This window comes from Saccopteryx leptura, chromosome 3, assembly GCF_036850995.1.
Source record: "Saccopteryx leptura isolate mSacLep1 chromosome 3, mSacLep1_pri_phased_curated, whole genome shotgun sequence".
NCBI classification, from domain to species: Eukaryota; Metazoa; Chordata; class Mammalia; order Chiroptera; family Emballonuridae; genus Saccopteryx; species Saccopteryx leptura.
The window spans coordinates 85,444,911-85,461,261 of NC_089505.1; the positions used below are offsets into that span (position 1 = coordinate 85,444,911).

Below are 16,351 nucleotides of genomic sequence, written 5' to 3' on the forward strand. Positions count from 1 at the left end.
AGACAATTCATTAATCTGAGAATGTCACCCTGACAGTTCTCTGCCCAGTTTTCACAAGTAATGTGTTCTAAATGTGTACTGTCAAAGTTGTGCTTAAAAAGGGAACTGCCTCATTTGCGCTTTTTTTTTTTCTTTTCATTTTTTCAAAGCTGGAGATAGGGAGGCAGTCAGACAGACTCCCGCATGCGCCTGACCAGGATCCACCCGGCATGCCCACCAGGAGGCGATGCTCTGCCCCTCTGGGGCCTTGCTCTGTTGCATCCAGAGCCATTCTAGCGCCTGAGGCAGAGGCCACAGAGCCATCCCCAGCGCCCGGGCCATCTTTGCTCCAATGGAGCCTTGGCTGTGGGAGGGGAAGAGAGAGACAGAGAGGAAGGAGAGGGGGAGGGGTGGAGAAGCAGATGGGTGCTTCTCCTGTGTGCCCCGGCCGGGAATGGAACCCGGGACTCCCGCATGCCAGGCCGACGCTCTACCACTGAGCCAACCGGCCAGGGCCTCATTTGCTTTTTAAAAAGTACTAAAAAGAACCATGTGAGGTTCTCATGAAGCAGCACCCATGTGGGACAGGCCTCATCGGGGTTCTGCCCTACCCACGCCTGGGCCTCCAGACGGGAAGCCTGTCACCGTGGGGAGCGCAGCTCACCACCGTGACTAGAATACTGGGTCATCAGCTTCAAGTGCTGGCCTGCCAGTTCCTTCCTCACTTCCAACACTGCTCTGGCTATGACCGGCATGGCAATGACCCAAATACAGCAGCCTGTCTGGTCAGAAGCTGCCTGCGTGCTAGCCTGAGCCTGGGCCTCTGCCGTCAGTCTTGCAGTCAAGACATTTAGACTGACTGGGTGTTGCCCCTCTTTGAAGCTGTTACTAAAACAGGTGCAGCAACCAGAAAAGTCGCCTCTCCCACAAGTGCACCTGCAGTGCAAGCTGCTTCCTGTCCCACTGAGCCTGCCACCTTGCTGTCAGTGCAAAGACGAGGCTGGCCCAGAGCACCCCGCTGGGCTGTGGTGTGCACACAGCACGGCGGTGCACAACCTCACCTTACCAGGACCATCCACGCCCTGCCTGGCGACCTGCCAGAGCGCCTGCACAGAGCTGGGGGCTGTGTTAGGGCCAGCGGCCGGGGAGACTCCCTGCAGGACCCACTGGGCAGGTCAGGACTGACCTTGCCAGGCACCACCCTCCACGCCTGCACTGCAGAACAGATGCTGTTCTCCCAAAACTTCAGTGACAGAACAGGGGCTTGGAGCAGGAGCCAGGGATTGGTCTGTCTGGGGGGCACTGGCAGCTTGGGGCTCAGTACTTTCCGAGACACTGAACCAGGACTTAAAACTACCCTAGAAAGCTTTCCTGTGACCCAGACCTCAAGAAAACCAGCATCAGCCTTTTTATGAACTAGCAAATATTTAAATAACAAAAATTACAGCTTTATATCGTACATATTTACACAAAGGCCTTGCTATAGAAAAATACAAGTCACCTCCCGAGAACCACCACGGCTGGAGCAGCTCGCTCTGTGCCCACGGCTGACGTGCCCAGTCTGCTTCCATGTCCCATGGCCGCTTGTGCTCACGTCCTACGTGTGGTTGCCCAGTGGCCCCAAGGCTGTGCCGACCCCCTCCTCCATCTCCAGGAAACATAGGCAGAAGTGCTCCTTGCTGAAGAGGGCCACTGTGTCCCCATTTAAATGCCAGCACAAAGAAAGAACCTGAAAGTCACCTGGAGGAAGACAGGTGGCCAGAGAGTTAGAGTGGGAGGCCAGGGTCCCAAGGGAGCACAGTCCCAGATCCCGGGGGTGCAGGGACGGGGGCGGAGTGACCCAGCTATGGTCCCCAAACTGCCTCTGCTGGGCACGCCTCCCCCTTACAGAGTTCGGAGCCACAGCCCGTGTCAGGCACACCTGTTCACATGAAGATGTGGGCAGTGGTGCCTCAGACGGTACCCAGTGAGCCCTTCTCACCTTCCCCCGGCACTTGCACGGACACACAGCCTGCTGGCGACCACAGATACACCTTGCTGCCTCCTGTGCAGATGGCCAGCCGGGGCTGCTGCGGGTCCCACTGGAAGGAGCGCACAGGGGACAGGTGCTCCAGTACCACAAACAGCCTTAGCTTTCGGACATCCCAAATCCACACGGCGTTTGGGATGTTGTCTGAGGAAGGGAAACGTGGACAGGTCCACAGTGCTGCCTGCTTCAGCTCTCCCCTGGCTCTGACATGCAGTGGACACGGGAGACTGGTCTCTGCACCGGGCCCTGGGGTGACTCAGTGCTCCCGTGTCCATCCAGGGGCCCATGGTCACACTGCTAGGCTTATCAGCCACGTGGGTGAGCTCTGGGTTTTTATTTAAAACAACCTTTAAAAATGGAAAAGCCCTTCTTGTATAGAGAGACCTCGGCGGGAATGGGACCTGGATCTGTTCTTCACCAAAGTAAGGATGGAGCATGTGGAGAGGCAGCTGGACCGAGTTCAGCAAAGCCCCACCCCGGAAGCTCCTCCTTTCTTTTGCCAGAAAAGTCAGAGGATGGGAGGATGAGTGAGGGAGCCTGTCCGGGGCACCAGAGGGAATGGTGAGCGGATACAGCGTGGCGTGGGCCGCAGCACTCACCATTCCTCGTGGCCAGGAAGTAGTTGTCGGGACTGAAGGCCAGTGTGCCGACGCCGATTTTCGGGTTTGCCCTGTCAGCAGCAGGTTTCAGAGTCTGCAGGGACACGGGCACGGAGGCAATCTCATCTAGAACATGGGAAGGGAGCCCACACTGCCGTCTCCGCACAGCGTACCCACGCCCGAGACGCCACGGTGCCCCTGGCCCTGCCCTGTGACATGGAGCAGAGCCTTGCCCCTGCCCACTCGGCTCAGAGGGAGGAAAAGGCAACTGGACCATGAAAGCATCAGGGCAAAATATTATGAAAATAAGGCCATGTGTCAGCAGGCCTGACCCGCGCCCTCCCCTGCCAGGCCTTCCCGGGAGGCTCCCACTTAGCCTCGGACTCGGAACCACCTGCCCCCGTGGCCTCGGCAGCCCCAGCACCAGGGCATTTCCGGTTTTCCCACTTCCAGCATCTGTTTACCATTTGCTGCTTCTCACTTTCTGTGACCTGTGTTGGCTTTTCATATGTAGAAAAGCGTGCAGAATACAATTTTGGGGGGATTGAAAAGAGTTCATCTCAATACAGGCATATCCACCCTGACAAATGTCCTACTTATGCAGTGCCCAATGGGGGGCAGCTGTGCTTGGGAGGATGAGGGGAATTCTGTGCCCCTCCACAACCTTGTTGTGAACCTAAATTCGCTCTAAAATGATGGTCTTAAAAGAAAAGAGCCTTATAAAACCAGAGCAGGCTACAGAGGGACCACAAAGCTCTCACTGTGCCCGTGACCACTTGCCCGATACCCATGTCACAAACGAGACCCACACGAGGGACCAGCCCAGGGCCACACGGCCAGAACACAGCACAGCTCTGCAGCCCTGGTCCAGCCCTCCACCACCATTACCTCCTGACCCTCTGGCTCATCTAAGGAAATGTTATTCTTAAAATGTGGTGTGCCTGACCAGTGGTGGCGTAGTGGACAGAGCATCAACTCGGATGCTGAGGACCCCGAGACTGCCGCCTAGAACGTGGGGTCCTCAGCTTGGGTGTAGGGTTGCTGGTTTGAGCAAGGGGTCTCTGGCTCAGCTGGAGCCCTCCGGGCAAGGCACGTATAAGAAGCTAACAATGAATAACTAAAGTGACGCAACTACGAATTGATGCTTCTCACTCTCCCTACCTTTCCTGTCTCTCTCTTTAAAAAAAATAAGAGGCACTCAGAGCACCAGCCATCCAGGCTGGATTTCTAGAGCTGATTTCCAGGTGCAGGACACACAGACATGGACAGAGAAACCTCTGTCACAAAAGAAGAGAAGGGCTCACACTTGCTCTCTGCGGTCCTGGGTGGAGGGCACACAGGGTGGCCCAGTGTCCCCCGTGGGCCCTTCTCGGCTTCCTTATACACCACCTGAAAGACAGGGCCAGCGGGGGTAGGGCAGTGAAAGGCCCTGGACAGTATGCAGGAGCAGACCTGAGAAAAACCGGGGGGGGGGGGGGAGAGGCAAGGACATGGCTTTGCAGCCCCTGGGACTGTGGGCAGGAAAGACCAGGGCCATAGGCAGCATGTCTTGGCATGCTGTATGAACATGGTGTCACTTTAGGCTACAGGGACGGAGCTCCCATATCACCAAACAACGTGCAGCAAGAAAGGCCACCTGCTCCTTCCAGCACTGCTCACGGCTCACAGATGAGACACCTGACTCACCACTCTGGGGTCGCTGATGGCTGCGGGGTGCCCCAACTCCGTGAGCACCTTCCAGGTCACGTGATTGAGAACGCGCACCTGAGGGAGGACCGCAGTGAGACGCCCTGCGCTGACACCCGCCGGCCCCAGGGTTCACCGTGGGCGGGGGCCCTTCCCCACCTTCCCATCATAGCTCCCGACCGCCAGGAACTGGCTGCTGGGGCTCCAGGCCACCGACTTGATGCCCAGGGACCACTCGTAAGCACAGTACGCTGCCAGCAGCCGGCCATCCAGAGAGTAGAGCAGGATCTTATACTGCAGGGGAGAGACGTGGCGGCCGCGAGCTAAGGTCCAGCTCAGCTGGAACGGAGTGAGTAAGACTCCGCAGACAGGAGGCGGAGGAGGAGGTATGCAGATGCGCAGGGACATGAGCTACCCGAGCCTACAGCTACACGAACAGAGTACTGAGGTTTGCGGACAAGGGACGATCAGGTTGTAGAGGACGAATACAAGGAAAAGCGCCTCCCACACCTCCAAGCAGGTGTCCCATGCCGCCAGCACACAGCCATTGGGGGCCCATTCGATACCGGCGAGATCCTGGGTGTCCGTGTCAAAATGCTGTTGCAGGGAAGAGGGAGATGCGGGTCAAAGGGGGAAGCATGGTCTGAAACAGACACACGTTCACACTGACGTTTCTAAGACACCCAGTACACAATCTCTTTCTACAGACAGACACAGAAGGCTGCATGCCTGTCCTTCCTAGTGGTTGTGAGCCTGAGTGTTAGGAGGTCCCGGAGCAGCCAGCACTCGGCCCCGGCCAGCCTGGTGCAGCCTGTAGGGGCCGCACTCTGAGGCTCCCCGGCCCCGCCCTGCCTGTACTGCCTGTCTGCAGCCGTGCGCACCTCAGAGGGGAGCCCCGAACCCGGCCCTTGGCCCCTGCAGGCGTCTGGGCAGTGCAGGCACCCCATGTCCAGCTCAATGGTCCCCTGCTCTTCCTGAGAAAGCAGCAGGCCCGTGAAACCAGTAAGGAAAAAACAGGGCCCCCATGTGATGCGTGTTAGCTCTGAACACACGCCAGCACGCACATGTCCACCGGTCTCACAGACGCTTAACCAGGGGATGCAGTTGAGGTCGAGGCAGCATGCTGCCCTCGGAGACGTGAAGTCGGCCACGTTCCCCCAATGACCCAGCTGGGCCAGGAGTGTGAAGAACGGGGACCCCGGCTCCCTGGCGGGGGCACAGCTCACCCGCAGCAGCTGCCAGTTGCTGCAGACGAAGATGCTGACGTAATCCTTGCAGTCCCGCCTCTCCGCCAGGGCCAGGTAGCGGCCATCCCTGGAGAAGGCGACTCCTGCCGGGAAGAGGAAGGGGCTGCTGTCAGGGAGCCAAACAGGAGGGACACGGGTGGCGGTTTCCAAGGAAGAAGGGGGCGCAGCCACGTCCGGGAGAGAGAGGCAGTGATGGTGGCCTCACCCCACAGCATGGCCTCGCTCCCTGGGCACACCCCTATGACTGGCCGGCCAGAAACCTGGGGAAGAAGACATGAGGGACCTGCCCAAGGACCCACAAACTGTCACTGCAAAGTGCAGCACCTGTGGGCTATCCTGTTTTTAGGAAACAAATTTAGGGTGCTTAGCTAGCTGGAAGTTGGCTTATAACATTTTAATTTTTATTGTTACTATTGTTTTTTTAAGACAGAGACAGAAATAGGAAGGGACAGAGATAAGCATCAACTTGTAATTGCATCACTTTAGTTGTTCGTTGATTGCTTCTTATCTGTGCCTTGACTGGGGGGCTACAGCAGACTGAGTGACCCCTTGCTCAAGCCAGCGACCATGGGGTCATGTCCATGATCCCACGCTCAAGCTGATGAGACTACGCTCAAGCCAGTGTCCTCAGGGTTTCAAAACTGGGTCCTCAGCATCCCAGGCTGACACTCTAACTCCACTGTGCCACCACCTGGTCAGGCCAACACTTTAATTTTTCCTTTGACTCCAATTATTTGGAAGAAGGAGACCTGAAGTAAGAATTTGGAAATGACACGCTGCCCTTTTCAGGATGCAGAGCCCCAGGTGTCGCATTTACTACCGCATGAGGTGAGGGAACACATGTGTCGTCACGTGCAGGCTGTTCCCACACAGGAAACGCCCACGCTGCCTGGGGGGACCCCACATCCCAGCAACAGGTTGAAACGGCAAATGGACACCGCGCTCCATTCAAACATATACCTCAACTGCTGATGGCAACAGAAAAAAGGAGACAACCATTCAAATTCTGTGACACTTCCCTGCTTATTAAATGAAAGACACTTCAGGGTTGGTGCGGGGTGAGTGTGGCACCCCTTCAGCCACTACATCTCAGGGGTGGCTGTGCCTGGGCCACTCTCCTCCCTGCTGGCTCAGAGTACACCTGTCCCTTATCCTCCTCTGGGATGTCCAGATGGGACAGGTCACCGTTCCCCTGAACAGAGATCACAAAGTAGTCAATAGAAGTCCAGATGAGCTGGAGTCCCCTGACGGGCATGAACTGAGAGGGCGCTGTGGGGCAGCTGTGTCAGATTGGTATGTGAGCACGTGGCTGCACCCTGTGTGTGTGGCCTCTATAAGGCGATGGGTGCTTGCATTCAAGAGATGGCGGATTGTGGATGCACGGATTGCCTGCCTGCCACTGTGAGGGCCACTTTTGCTGTTTGTTTGCTCAAGAGGCAGTTTCCCCTGCCTATGTGCTTGTCCGCCGTTGTGAGACTTTATTAAATGGAGTGGCCCAATGCTTTTCGGCTCCGCAGTTTTTCTGCTGTCTGCCCAAATTCAATGTGGACCTGCCTGGCCTCAGCCACCAGCATTCCAGGCTTGAATACCCAGTCTTGTAACAGACAAAGGGTGTAACATGTACATTTCTTATGTCATACCTGTTTTAGTCACTGTGACTTGTCTTAAGAGGGAATCCTGTCTTGTAGAGAGACATGGGGACAGTTACAGACAAAGCATCGGGAGGCCTGGGACATGCTTTAGAATCACCTGGGGGCACACCTCAGCCTGTGTCTGAAATTCCCCAAGACAAGAAGGCTGAAGAACCCCCAACAGCAACAGAGGATTGGATTCCCAGTTCTCTGCCAGACTCACCCTGCTGACAGGCCTTCGGGTATTTGATGTAAGAGACGGACTTCGTGCACAGGGACCAGACAGTTATCCGCAGCTGTGGAGGAGAGGGGGGAGGACAGACACAGCACATGGTCAGATTTTCAGAGATGTCCCACCACAGGACCTACGGCAGCCCAACCACACAGGAAAAGGGGTTATCACAGGGGTGCCGGCCTGGCTCATGCCTGTGGCTCCCAGTCACCCCCTCCCTGCTCCTGGTGCTGTTTCCACTGCATAACAAGAGCATTTGAATACCACAGTCAAATGAATAAATTCACAAATTTACAATGTAAATGTGCTTTAGCTCACTATTTCCAAGCACTCAGTTTTCCTAGTGTCATCAGCGAAAGTGGCTCTCAGTCCGAGCAACATCTCTACGTGGGGAAGCAGGTGGGATGCTCGTCTCCTCACGTTGGTCAGGCTGCTCTGAGCATTGGCCCAGCCCGAGGCAGGAAGGTGCGTCCCAAAACCACAGAGGGAAAGACACTGACCCCCAAGGGAGGGGGCTCTGGGGACCCTGCTGTGGGTGAGCTGTCCTTCTTCCTGCCCTCCCTCTCTCAGGCTGGTACAAAAGGGACGGAGCCCCTGTCGGCCTGGGGACAGACACCTGTGCTTAAGCAGAGGCACCTGGAACAGGGACATGATCTCTGGTATTTTAACCATCACCCTTTAACTCAAAACACCCACTAGGTCTGCACCTAATATGGAACCCCTCACCCCCGCCCTCAGGTTCCCTGTGGAGCCTAAAAGCACACAATCCCCTGTGACCAGGACCACTGAACTTGTTTCTAGGAACTCTGCACACACCCTCCATCTGCTGTGGAGGCTGCCGCCGCCCAGCAGCTGCTCCAACAGGTGCTCAGGAAAGAGGCCCCACAGCTGCCCCCACAGAACCAAGGGCCGCGCGCAGGCTGGGAACAGAGGATGGGCCTTGATGGCCAGTGACCGTGAGGAACTGCACTCGCGGCAGGGTGCTGCTTGCAGACCGCACCTTCCTTCTCCTTTTGCAGGCCAACAGGGAGCTAACCGCATTCTCTCCAGGCCGGCTTTTCTCACCAAAGAAAAGGAAGTCTGAAGGCCGCTGCTGCCTCTGTCCCTCTGCATGCTCACACGGCATGCAGAGAGGTTTGGGGAGCTCCGCTGCATGTGGCGGACCAGCAGGGTCTGAGGGCGTGGGCACCGCACTCCCAGGGCTGGCACCGCCCAGAAATGGGCCTCACTGAGGCTGCCAGGTTAGCTGAGGAGAGGTGACAATTCCTGCCAGCCCGGCATGTCTAGCCCTCGGGTCCTACCTGTGCCATCCAGCCCCTGTGCCACCCGGTCTGCTGACCTGCCTGCAACCCTCATTTCCTGAGACCTAGGGGAATCCACAAATGGGGCCCCCGAGCGCTGTCACTCGGGGGAGCACACCCCGCAGAGGCACACACCTGTAACAGGCCTTTTCACAGTACAGAAGACACAAAGCACCACAAGCCTCATCTTTACCCTCCCTTGCCACCAAAAACGCTTCCTAAAACATGACGACTGTTTCTGACTCTAACACAATGTAATACAAAAATAAGAGGCTCGTGCTCTCTGAACCGCAGCAACACAGGCTTGCTCACCTGTGGAGCTCCCCACTAAGCAGCCAGCATCCATATGCCGTGTCCGGGGGCGGGGCTTGCTTCAAAGGCAGAGGACCACGCAAGCTCATGGTCCTGCCACCAGAGCAGGGAGGGCACACGGCCTCTGACCGGGGTTTCAGGTGCGCCCAGAGAGCGCTCCTGGGGGACCGCACCACCCCTCCCAGGGGGAAAGGGCGCCTCCAAGCATTTCCGTGCTGAATTGCGAGAGAACGTTCACTTTTCACAGAGGTAATTTTCTCCTTTACCTCAATACCCTCATGTTTTCTCACCATGAAAAATAAGTAGGTCTTTATCACCTTATCACTGCCACGCTCAACGAAGCGAGTGTTTGGAAAATGAACATGAACATAAACATAGCAACTTGCAAGTGGCTCCCGTGGGTCTTGACTGTGGGAAGTGTGTGTGGTTTCTCCACTTGTCACGAGTGGAGCAGACCGAGGGTCAGACTCTAGAGCGGACTTGCAGGGCCAATGTGACTGGGCCCCAATGTGAACAGTCTAGGGCTGAACTACAAGTTCCACAGAATATGTGCAGGATCTAACATGGGAAACACGGCTGAAAGACGCCCCATGTTCATGGATCTGAGGACTCAGTCCTGTTAATACCGCAAACACCCCCAAATTGGTCTGCAGTGTCGACGCAATCTTAGAAACCCTAGCAGAATTGTTAAAGGACACTGACAAATTCATTCTAAAAGTGAGATGGAAATGCAGAGGATCTGAAGGGCCAAAGTGACTAAGGGCAGAACTGGAAAACTGTGTGTTTGGAGGGCAGACCTCCTACAAAGCTGCAGTAGTCGGGAGAGTGTGGCGTTGGCACCGAGACAGACAGATCAGTGGAGCAGGATGGAGCCCAGAAGCAGACCCGCACACAGACAGGCGGAAGTTTCTGACACAGCGGAAAAGGATATAATTCACAGCAGGCCACATCTGCACTTGGGAGCCAAACCACAAACGTGCATGAAAAAAAACACCAGAAGAAACTCTGTGATCTTGGATGTCTTTAGACACAATGCACAAACTGTAACAGGAACAGTACCACGGTAAACCCATGCAGCTGAGGCACGGACGTCAACTGTGTGCACGCGTGCGTGTGTAAACAAGACAGCAAAGCCCCTCACTGACAAGTGGAGAAATGAACACCACAACCTATATGCGGTCCCTACACAGTGGAATGGAGCCGCCATCACTGTACGTCCTGACACGAACATTGCGGATGGCGGAACCGCATCCCACAGCCAGGGACTCCCCCAGGTCACATCCTAGAGAACTCCACGTGGGTCACGGGAGGCACAACATACTGTCAGCAATGTGGGTCCCAACAGCTCAAACGCCCAGCCAAGGTCGGAGGGCTAAGTAAACTGTGGGGTGACTGTCCTACAGGGACCTGCCATACCTTCTACACGGACAAACCTCAAAAGCAGTGTGGTGAGGAGGGGGCAGAAAGGTCCACCATGGGCACACAGAGAACAAGTCACGTGTAAACAAACTTGGAACAAGTGCAAACCACAAGTGGCTACACACAACCTTTCTCTCTCTCTCTCTCTCTCTCTCTCTTTCACACACACACACACACACACACACACACACGGGCCTCAAGCAAAGTGAGACTCCAAGTAACAGGAAATGCAGCAGCACAGGGGAGTCCCTGCGGGAACAGTGGCCATGGGAGGAGCTAGGCTCTGGGGCCATGTGCACAGTTCCCAGCCCGACGGAATGCAGGGGCTTCCTCTGTAGTTGCTCACCGAACCTCGTCCGAGAGGCACAGGCCTCCTCCTGCATGGTGCCCGACAGGAGGCAGGCACCTCATGCCACGTGTCTGGCTGGGGGCTGAGGTTTTGGCCCAGAGAACTTTAAGTCTGAGATGGTGACAAGAGGCCCCATGAAAAGCTCCACTGATCATCTCTGCAAACCGAGCCATGAGCACCTTTCCCACGTCAGGGTGTCCAGTGCAGACACTCCGGGCCTTCGCTTCCTCCCTCACCCTCCCACCACCTGCCCCGCAGGCCTGGACCTCAAGTTCCTCGGAAGACTGACATACAGGACACGTGAAGTCGCAGGAGCAGTTCACTCAGCCAACCCCTTAACCCGGGGGCGCCGTCCTGAGGGAACCAGGTGAACGCCCCACAGGAGCCCAGACAGCACTCCAGGTTTAGGCCCAAATGCTGGGGCCCACGTGCTGCTTCAGGGAAGCATGTGAGCAGGGCGTGTGCACCTTTCTATATTTAACAAAACACTGAGACACCAGAGACCTTCTACCCAACACCTTACAAACGCTGGTTCCTTCCCCTGATCCACCTGCCAGACGGCCGCACACCCCCCAGGCTACCACGGGCTCATTATCAGATTTTACACATCTGTCCCGTACTCAGAGCTCCAGCCCGGAGCCTGGCAGCACAGAGAGCCACGGTGTCTGAAGAACAAACCAGGGATGTGACTACTGACACCCCCAAATCAGACATTCAAGAAGGAAGATGTAAGTTAGTTCATATCGAAGCACATTTTCTATTGTTAAATTACAGGAACTGTTCAAATCCTTAAAATGTAACGTAAGGCCTTTTTCCTAATCTGTTAATTTTCCTTTAAAACCGGGCAAAAAGGTTATTTAACAGCATTAACAGGTTTATCACGTTCTGATGAACTTAACGTGAAGAACAAGCCCCTCCCCAAAAATCACCCCCTTTCACACACCCAACGGAGCTCAGGGGCGGAGGGTCACTCACATGGAACTCGGTAGTGTTGAGGATGTGCCTCCCGTCTGGGCTCCAGCACGAAGCCACCAGCCCCGCCGAGCCCTCGTCAATTCTGCAGTGCCATTCTGGCTGCTCCAGAGACCACACCTGGGTTTCCAAGAGAGAGAAATGCAAGGTGGCAAACTAACGGGGCAGCGAGCATGCTTAAAAAAACACTGGCTGTCAAGTGCGGAGTCTGAGCACAGGGCACCTTGACCAATCTTGCATGGTGCCAACCGCACCACGGAAGTCACCGCACTTCTTGGGGACTTCACTTGGCTGTAGCTTTCAAAGCTGCCCTCCCTTGGCCAGACCGAAGCCTTGTCCAGTTCTGCTCCACAATCAAACACGACAGCTGAGTGCTTCCCCAAACGCCCCTAGTCCCAGGTGCCAGACTGGGTTTGCAAACACTTCCTGCTACTGCATTCTATCTGGTTACAGATTAAGAATAATTATGTGGTTATTTTTCATTCTGAAAGTACCCAAACTCCGAGAGATCTACCACAGTTTTCAGAGAAAGCTGGCAGTAGGGGGCCCTGCCCTTTCTCCAAACCAGAACGGCAGAGGACAGTCATTCAGTTGGGTGCACTCCCGGAATGGCGTACCTGCACCATCCCCCGTTTGTACATGGCACACAGGATGAAGAGGGAGTCGGCTGACCACTCGAGGTGCTGGATCTGGTCCAGGCACGTGTACAGCTGAAGGACCTGCAGGCTGCTCACATCACGGACCACTAAACGGTACTGGACGCAGGAAGCCTGGAAGGGAAAAGAAGCCATGTGTGTGGGTCCTACGCTCAGGAGGAGGGGGCTCGCGGAAAGTCAGCATGTTCCGCACGCCGGGACTGTGCTCCCTTCTCGCCTTTCTGACAGGTTTTTGTCCAGATGGTCCCGTCAATTTGGAAAATGAGTTAATAAAAAGATAAAAGCTGAATTATACAGACTAGGTATTAAAACTGTTATATTCCAGTATAACGTATTTATTTTAAAACTCCGTACTTGAGTCATTTCCTACTCCTTCCTTCGTGATATGTTGAAACTAAATATAAGTAGGAAACATACTGAGGAGAGTGTTCACATGGCTCGGTCACTTGGAGAAGATGTATAAGGAGCAGGGATCGGGGCCTCGCCGTCGCTGGTGGGAATGACTACAGAAATGGCAGTTTCCTTTGGACGAAGCCTAACTCTGGGCCAAACCAACAGAACATCAGCACATGGGTTTTAAACTCTGTCAGTCATCAACGATGCATCACAGACGCTCATTTACTGACTGTGAGATAACAGAAAATACACATGGGTCTCTGCCCCCAGGTCCTGGCACAGCATTCCTGGTGACAGGAGCATCTTCTGCCCTAATGAGAGGGGCTCTGAGTGGCCTCCCAGGTGGCTCCTAGATGTAGGCTGCTCACCAGGAAGACCAAGCCATTAGAAGTTTGCAATTTCCAGCCCCAGCCCTCACACTCCCTTGAGAAGGGGGAAGGGCTGAAAATGGAGTTAAGGACCGATTATGCCCGCAGAAGGAAGCCTCCATAAAATCCCACAGAACACAGGGTTCAGGGAGCTTCCGGGTGGGTGAACACACCCACAGTGGGAGGGTGAGGCACCCCCACTCCACAGGGCAGAGCGCCTGCATGTGGGACCCTCCCAGTTGCTCCTCTGTAACAGGCGTCCCCAAACTACGGCCCCGCGGGCCGCATGCGGCTCCCTGAGGCCATTTATCCGGCCCCCCGCCACACTTTCAGAAGGGGCACCTCTTTCATTGGTGGTCAGTGAGAGGAGCACTGTATGTAGCAGCCCTCCAATGGTCTGAGGGACAGTGAACTGGCCCCCTGTGTAAAAAGTTTGGGGACCCCTGCTTAGCACATCCTTTAGGAAAGTGGTAACACAAGTCACTGTTTCCCTGAATTCTGTAAGCACATTAGCAAATTAACTGAACCTGAGGCTGGAGGGATCATGGGAACCTCCCATTTGAAACCAAGTCAGACAGAAAGTTGTGGGTAACCTAGGCACCTGCTACTGGTGACTGGCATCTGTAGTAAGAGCCGTCTTGTGGGACTAACCCTTCACCTGTGGAGTCTGATGCTATCCCCAGGTAGAAAGCATCAGAATTTGAGTTAAATGGTAGGCCAGCCAGCTGGTGTCACAGAATTGCCTGGTGGGGAAAACAACCTACACATTTGGTGACCAAAAGTGTTGTGAGTGTGGCTAGCTGTGTGACAGTGAGGTGTATAGGTTTTTTGTTTTTACACATTTACTCCTAGTACTGACTATAAAAACCCTGTGTCAATACTGTTTTCTGAAAGATAAACAGTTCCTCTATGCCCACGTTAGTATCCATATCTGAGCACATAGTTTCTCTTTGAGAATACCTACCTGCTGAGTATAGATTACCTTACAGAGTAAAAGTCGAGGCCAGATTTCTAAATGTTAATTACTTCACTTTTGTACTCATCAAGGTCAAACTAGATCATTGGTTTGTGTTGTGTTTTCTGAACTTCCACTAAAAAAAAAAAAAAAAAAAAAAAAAAAGCTACAGGAGTTTTCCACAGAAAAAGGAGGGAGGGAGGGCTAAGGCAGATTAGAATAGTACTGTCAGCTACAATGAATTCACTAGGAGATGGAATATTTGTAGCAACGCATGGAAAAAAAGGTATCAACTCTGTTGCAAGATGTTAAAAATGACAACACAGACCTACCTCCTCTAGGATTTAAGACAGAGCTTTGAAGAACAGGATTCTACCAACAGGACTATCAAGCCTCTCACCGTATTTTGACCAGAGCATAAAAGTCAAAGAAGTACCAAAATTAAGCCAGGAAATATAATTTTTATCTTTTTAATTCACCGGATTGTACTTCAATAATTTTTTTTTTAAAGTAAAACTTATGGGGGTAGAGCTTTCAAACATGCACCAAGGTTTTAGCTAAAGTCATTCTGCATCATGCTAAAATCCTTTTGTGATTTGTAGCTGAATGCTAGCTACTTTATGTGATTTTGAGTAATAACCTCCATAAAGAAGGCAAACAGGTCACTTGGGAATTATATTCTGAAAGGCCAAGACAAGAATAAAAAGGATATTAGTAACAGCTTCACGCTGAAAAAGAACCACCAAGTGTCAGTCAGTCCTTAGAGGATCAAGGAAAACTAAGAACACTTTTTATAAGGCATGATTCCCCCCACCCCACCCCTGCATGGCTTTCCAATGACAGTCACCTCCCACCCACCACCAATGCCCACCCACGATCCCGAGGACACACACACACAGCGGGTCTCATCGGTGCGCAGGCCGGCTCAGTGACGTCAGTACCACCGCACCAACCACCCCAGCAGTGCGGACAGCCCTCCCATCAGGACACCGACCGCCGGTCAGTGAAGCCAATCCAGCTGGCACGTGGTTAAGACAGCCCCAGCGCAGAGGGCTGGGACGGATGGCAAGACCCGGCGGGCTGCACCCGCTACTGCACCGGTTCCAGGCGATAGGATTCTGCAATCGCCTTTTGGGTACAAAATAGCGACGAGCTGGTGTCACCCGTGTCCTCACGTGTGTTAAAAGACCGCACGCACTGCTTTGCTCCGCCCCCGACAGGTGGAAACCCGTCCAGGTGCAGGGGGGCTGGGCCCCGCGCCCACCCAAGTCACCAGTCGCTGCCCCGGCCCCGTCCCTGCGGCCGCCTCCGCTGCGGTATCCGGGTCCCTGCCTCCCGGTGGTGGGGGGTGCGGGGGTTCCAGGCTTTGCGGCCGCTCACCAGGTACTTGCCGTCCGGGGAGAACTTGCACAGCTGGCTGGACAACTTGAACACCTCGGAGAAGTTCATGGCGGGAGTTTGCCCGCCGCGCCGGGCCCCACGCCCCGCACCCCGCTGGAGACCCCTTCACCGTCAGCCGCAACCGTCAGCCCCGCGCCCGGAAGTGACGGAGGGAGGGAAGCGCGACGCAGCCTATCAGGCCCCAGGCAACCCCACCCCGCGCGCGGGGCATCGTGGGGCTTGTAGTTCGCTTTGGAGGCCCCGCCAAGCTTCTCGCGACCTGGGATGACCACGGGCGGTGCTCGCTCGGGTCCAACCTGAGCTGCTAGATAAGATGCACGACGCGCGCTTACACTTTCATTTCAGACAAACAGCGAATCGTTTTTAGTATAAATATGTTCCCAAATACTGCACTGGATGTCCTATGTGCTGTGCATTTGTATTTATATACTATGCTCCCACGTAAGTACGTTTATGCGTAAATATGCTTACATACAAACATGCATTTCTATATATGTAGATATATAATAGTGTATGTACACATATTTTGTACATGGTGGATAAACTTCTTTTTCTTTGTTTTTGTTTGTTTGTTTGGCAAGATCGGGCTACCCGCCCGCAACCACTGTCCCCTCGCGCTCGGGTGCAACTTAGATCCCGGGGGTACGAATTTGACACTTACTTGGCAGGCAGGGCGCGTGCACCGCGCGCACCCGCCAGTCCTCTGCGGGCCTTCGCGCTGGGACCGCGCAGCTAGCACCTGCGTGGGCGCTGCCTTAACAGCCTTTGCGATCCACCCCTGAGCCCTGAGCACGCCAACCTTGTCTTCTTGTCCACTCG

At 54.6% G+C, this 16,351-nt stretch overlaps 1 protein-coding gene across 1 annotated transcript; it reads right to left on the reverse strand.

The window, feature by feature from the left end:
* Window positions 1–1,385: 1,385 nt before the first annotated feature.
* WRAP73 (WD repeat containing, antisense to TP73) lies at window positions 1,386–15,661 on the reverse strand. The gene is made up of 12 exons (XM_066374867.1): window positions 15,512–15,661; window positions 12,374–12,526; window positions 11,760–11,876; window positions 7,395–7,467; window positions 5,520–5,623; window positions 4,804–4,890; window positions 4,453–4,587; window positions 4,294–4,371; window positions 3,912–3,996; window positions 2,608–2,733; window positions 1,961–2,152; window positions 1,386–1,719 (listed from the first exon to the last, which is right to left on the reverse strand). The coding sequence occupies exons 1-12, from the start codon at window positions 15,578–15,580 to the stop codon at window positions 1,577–1,579; spliced, it is 1,362 nt and encodes a 453-aa protein (XP_066230964.1). The 5' UTR covers window positions 15,581–15,661; the 3' UTR covers window positions 1,386–1,576.
* Between the last annotated feature and the right edge of the window lie 690 nt (window positions 15,662–16,351).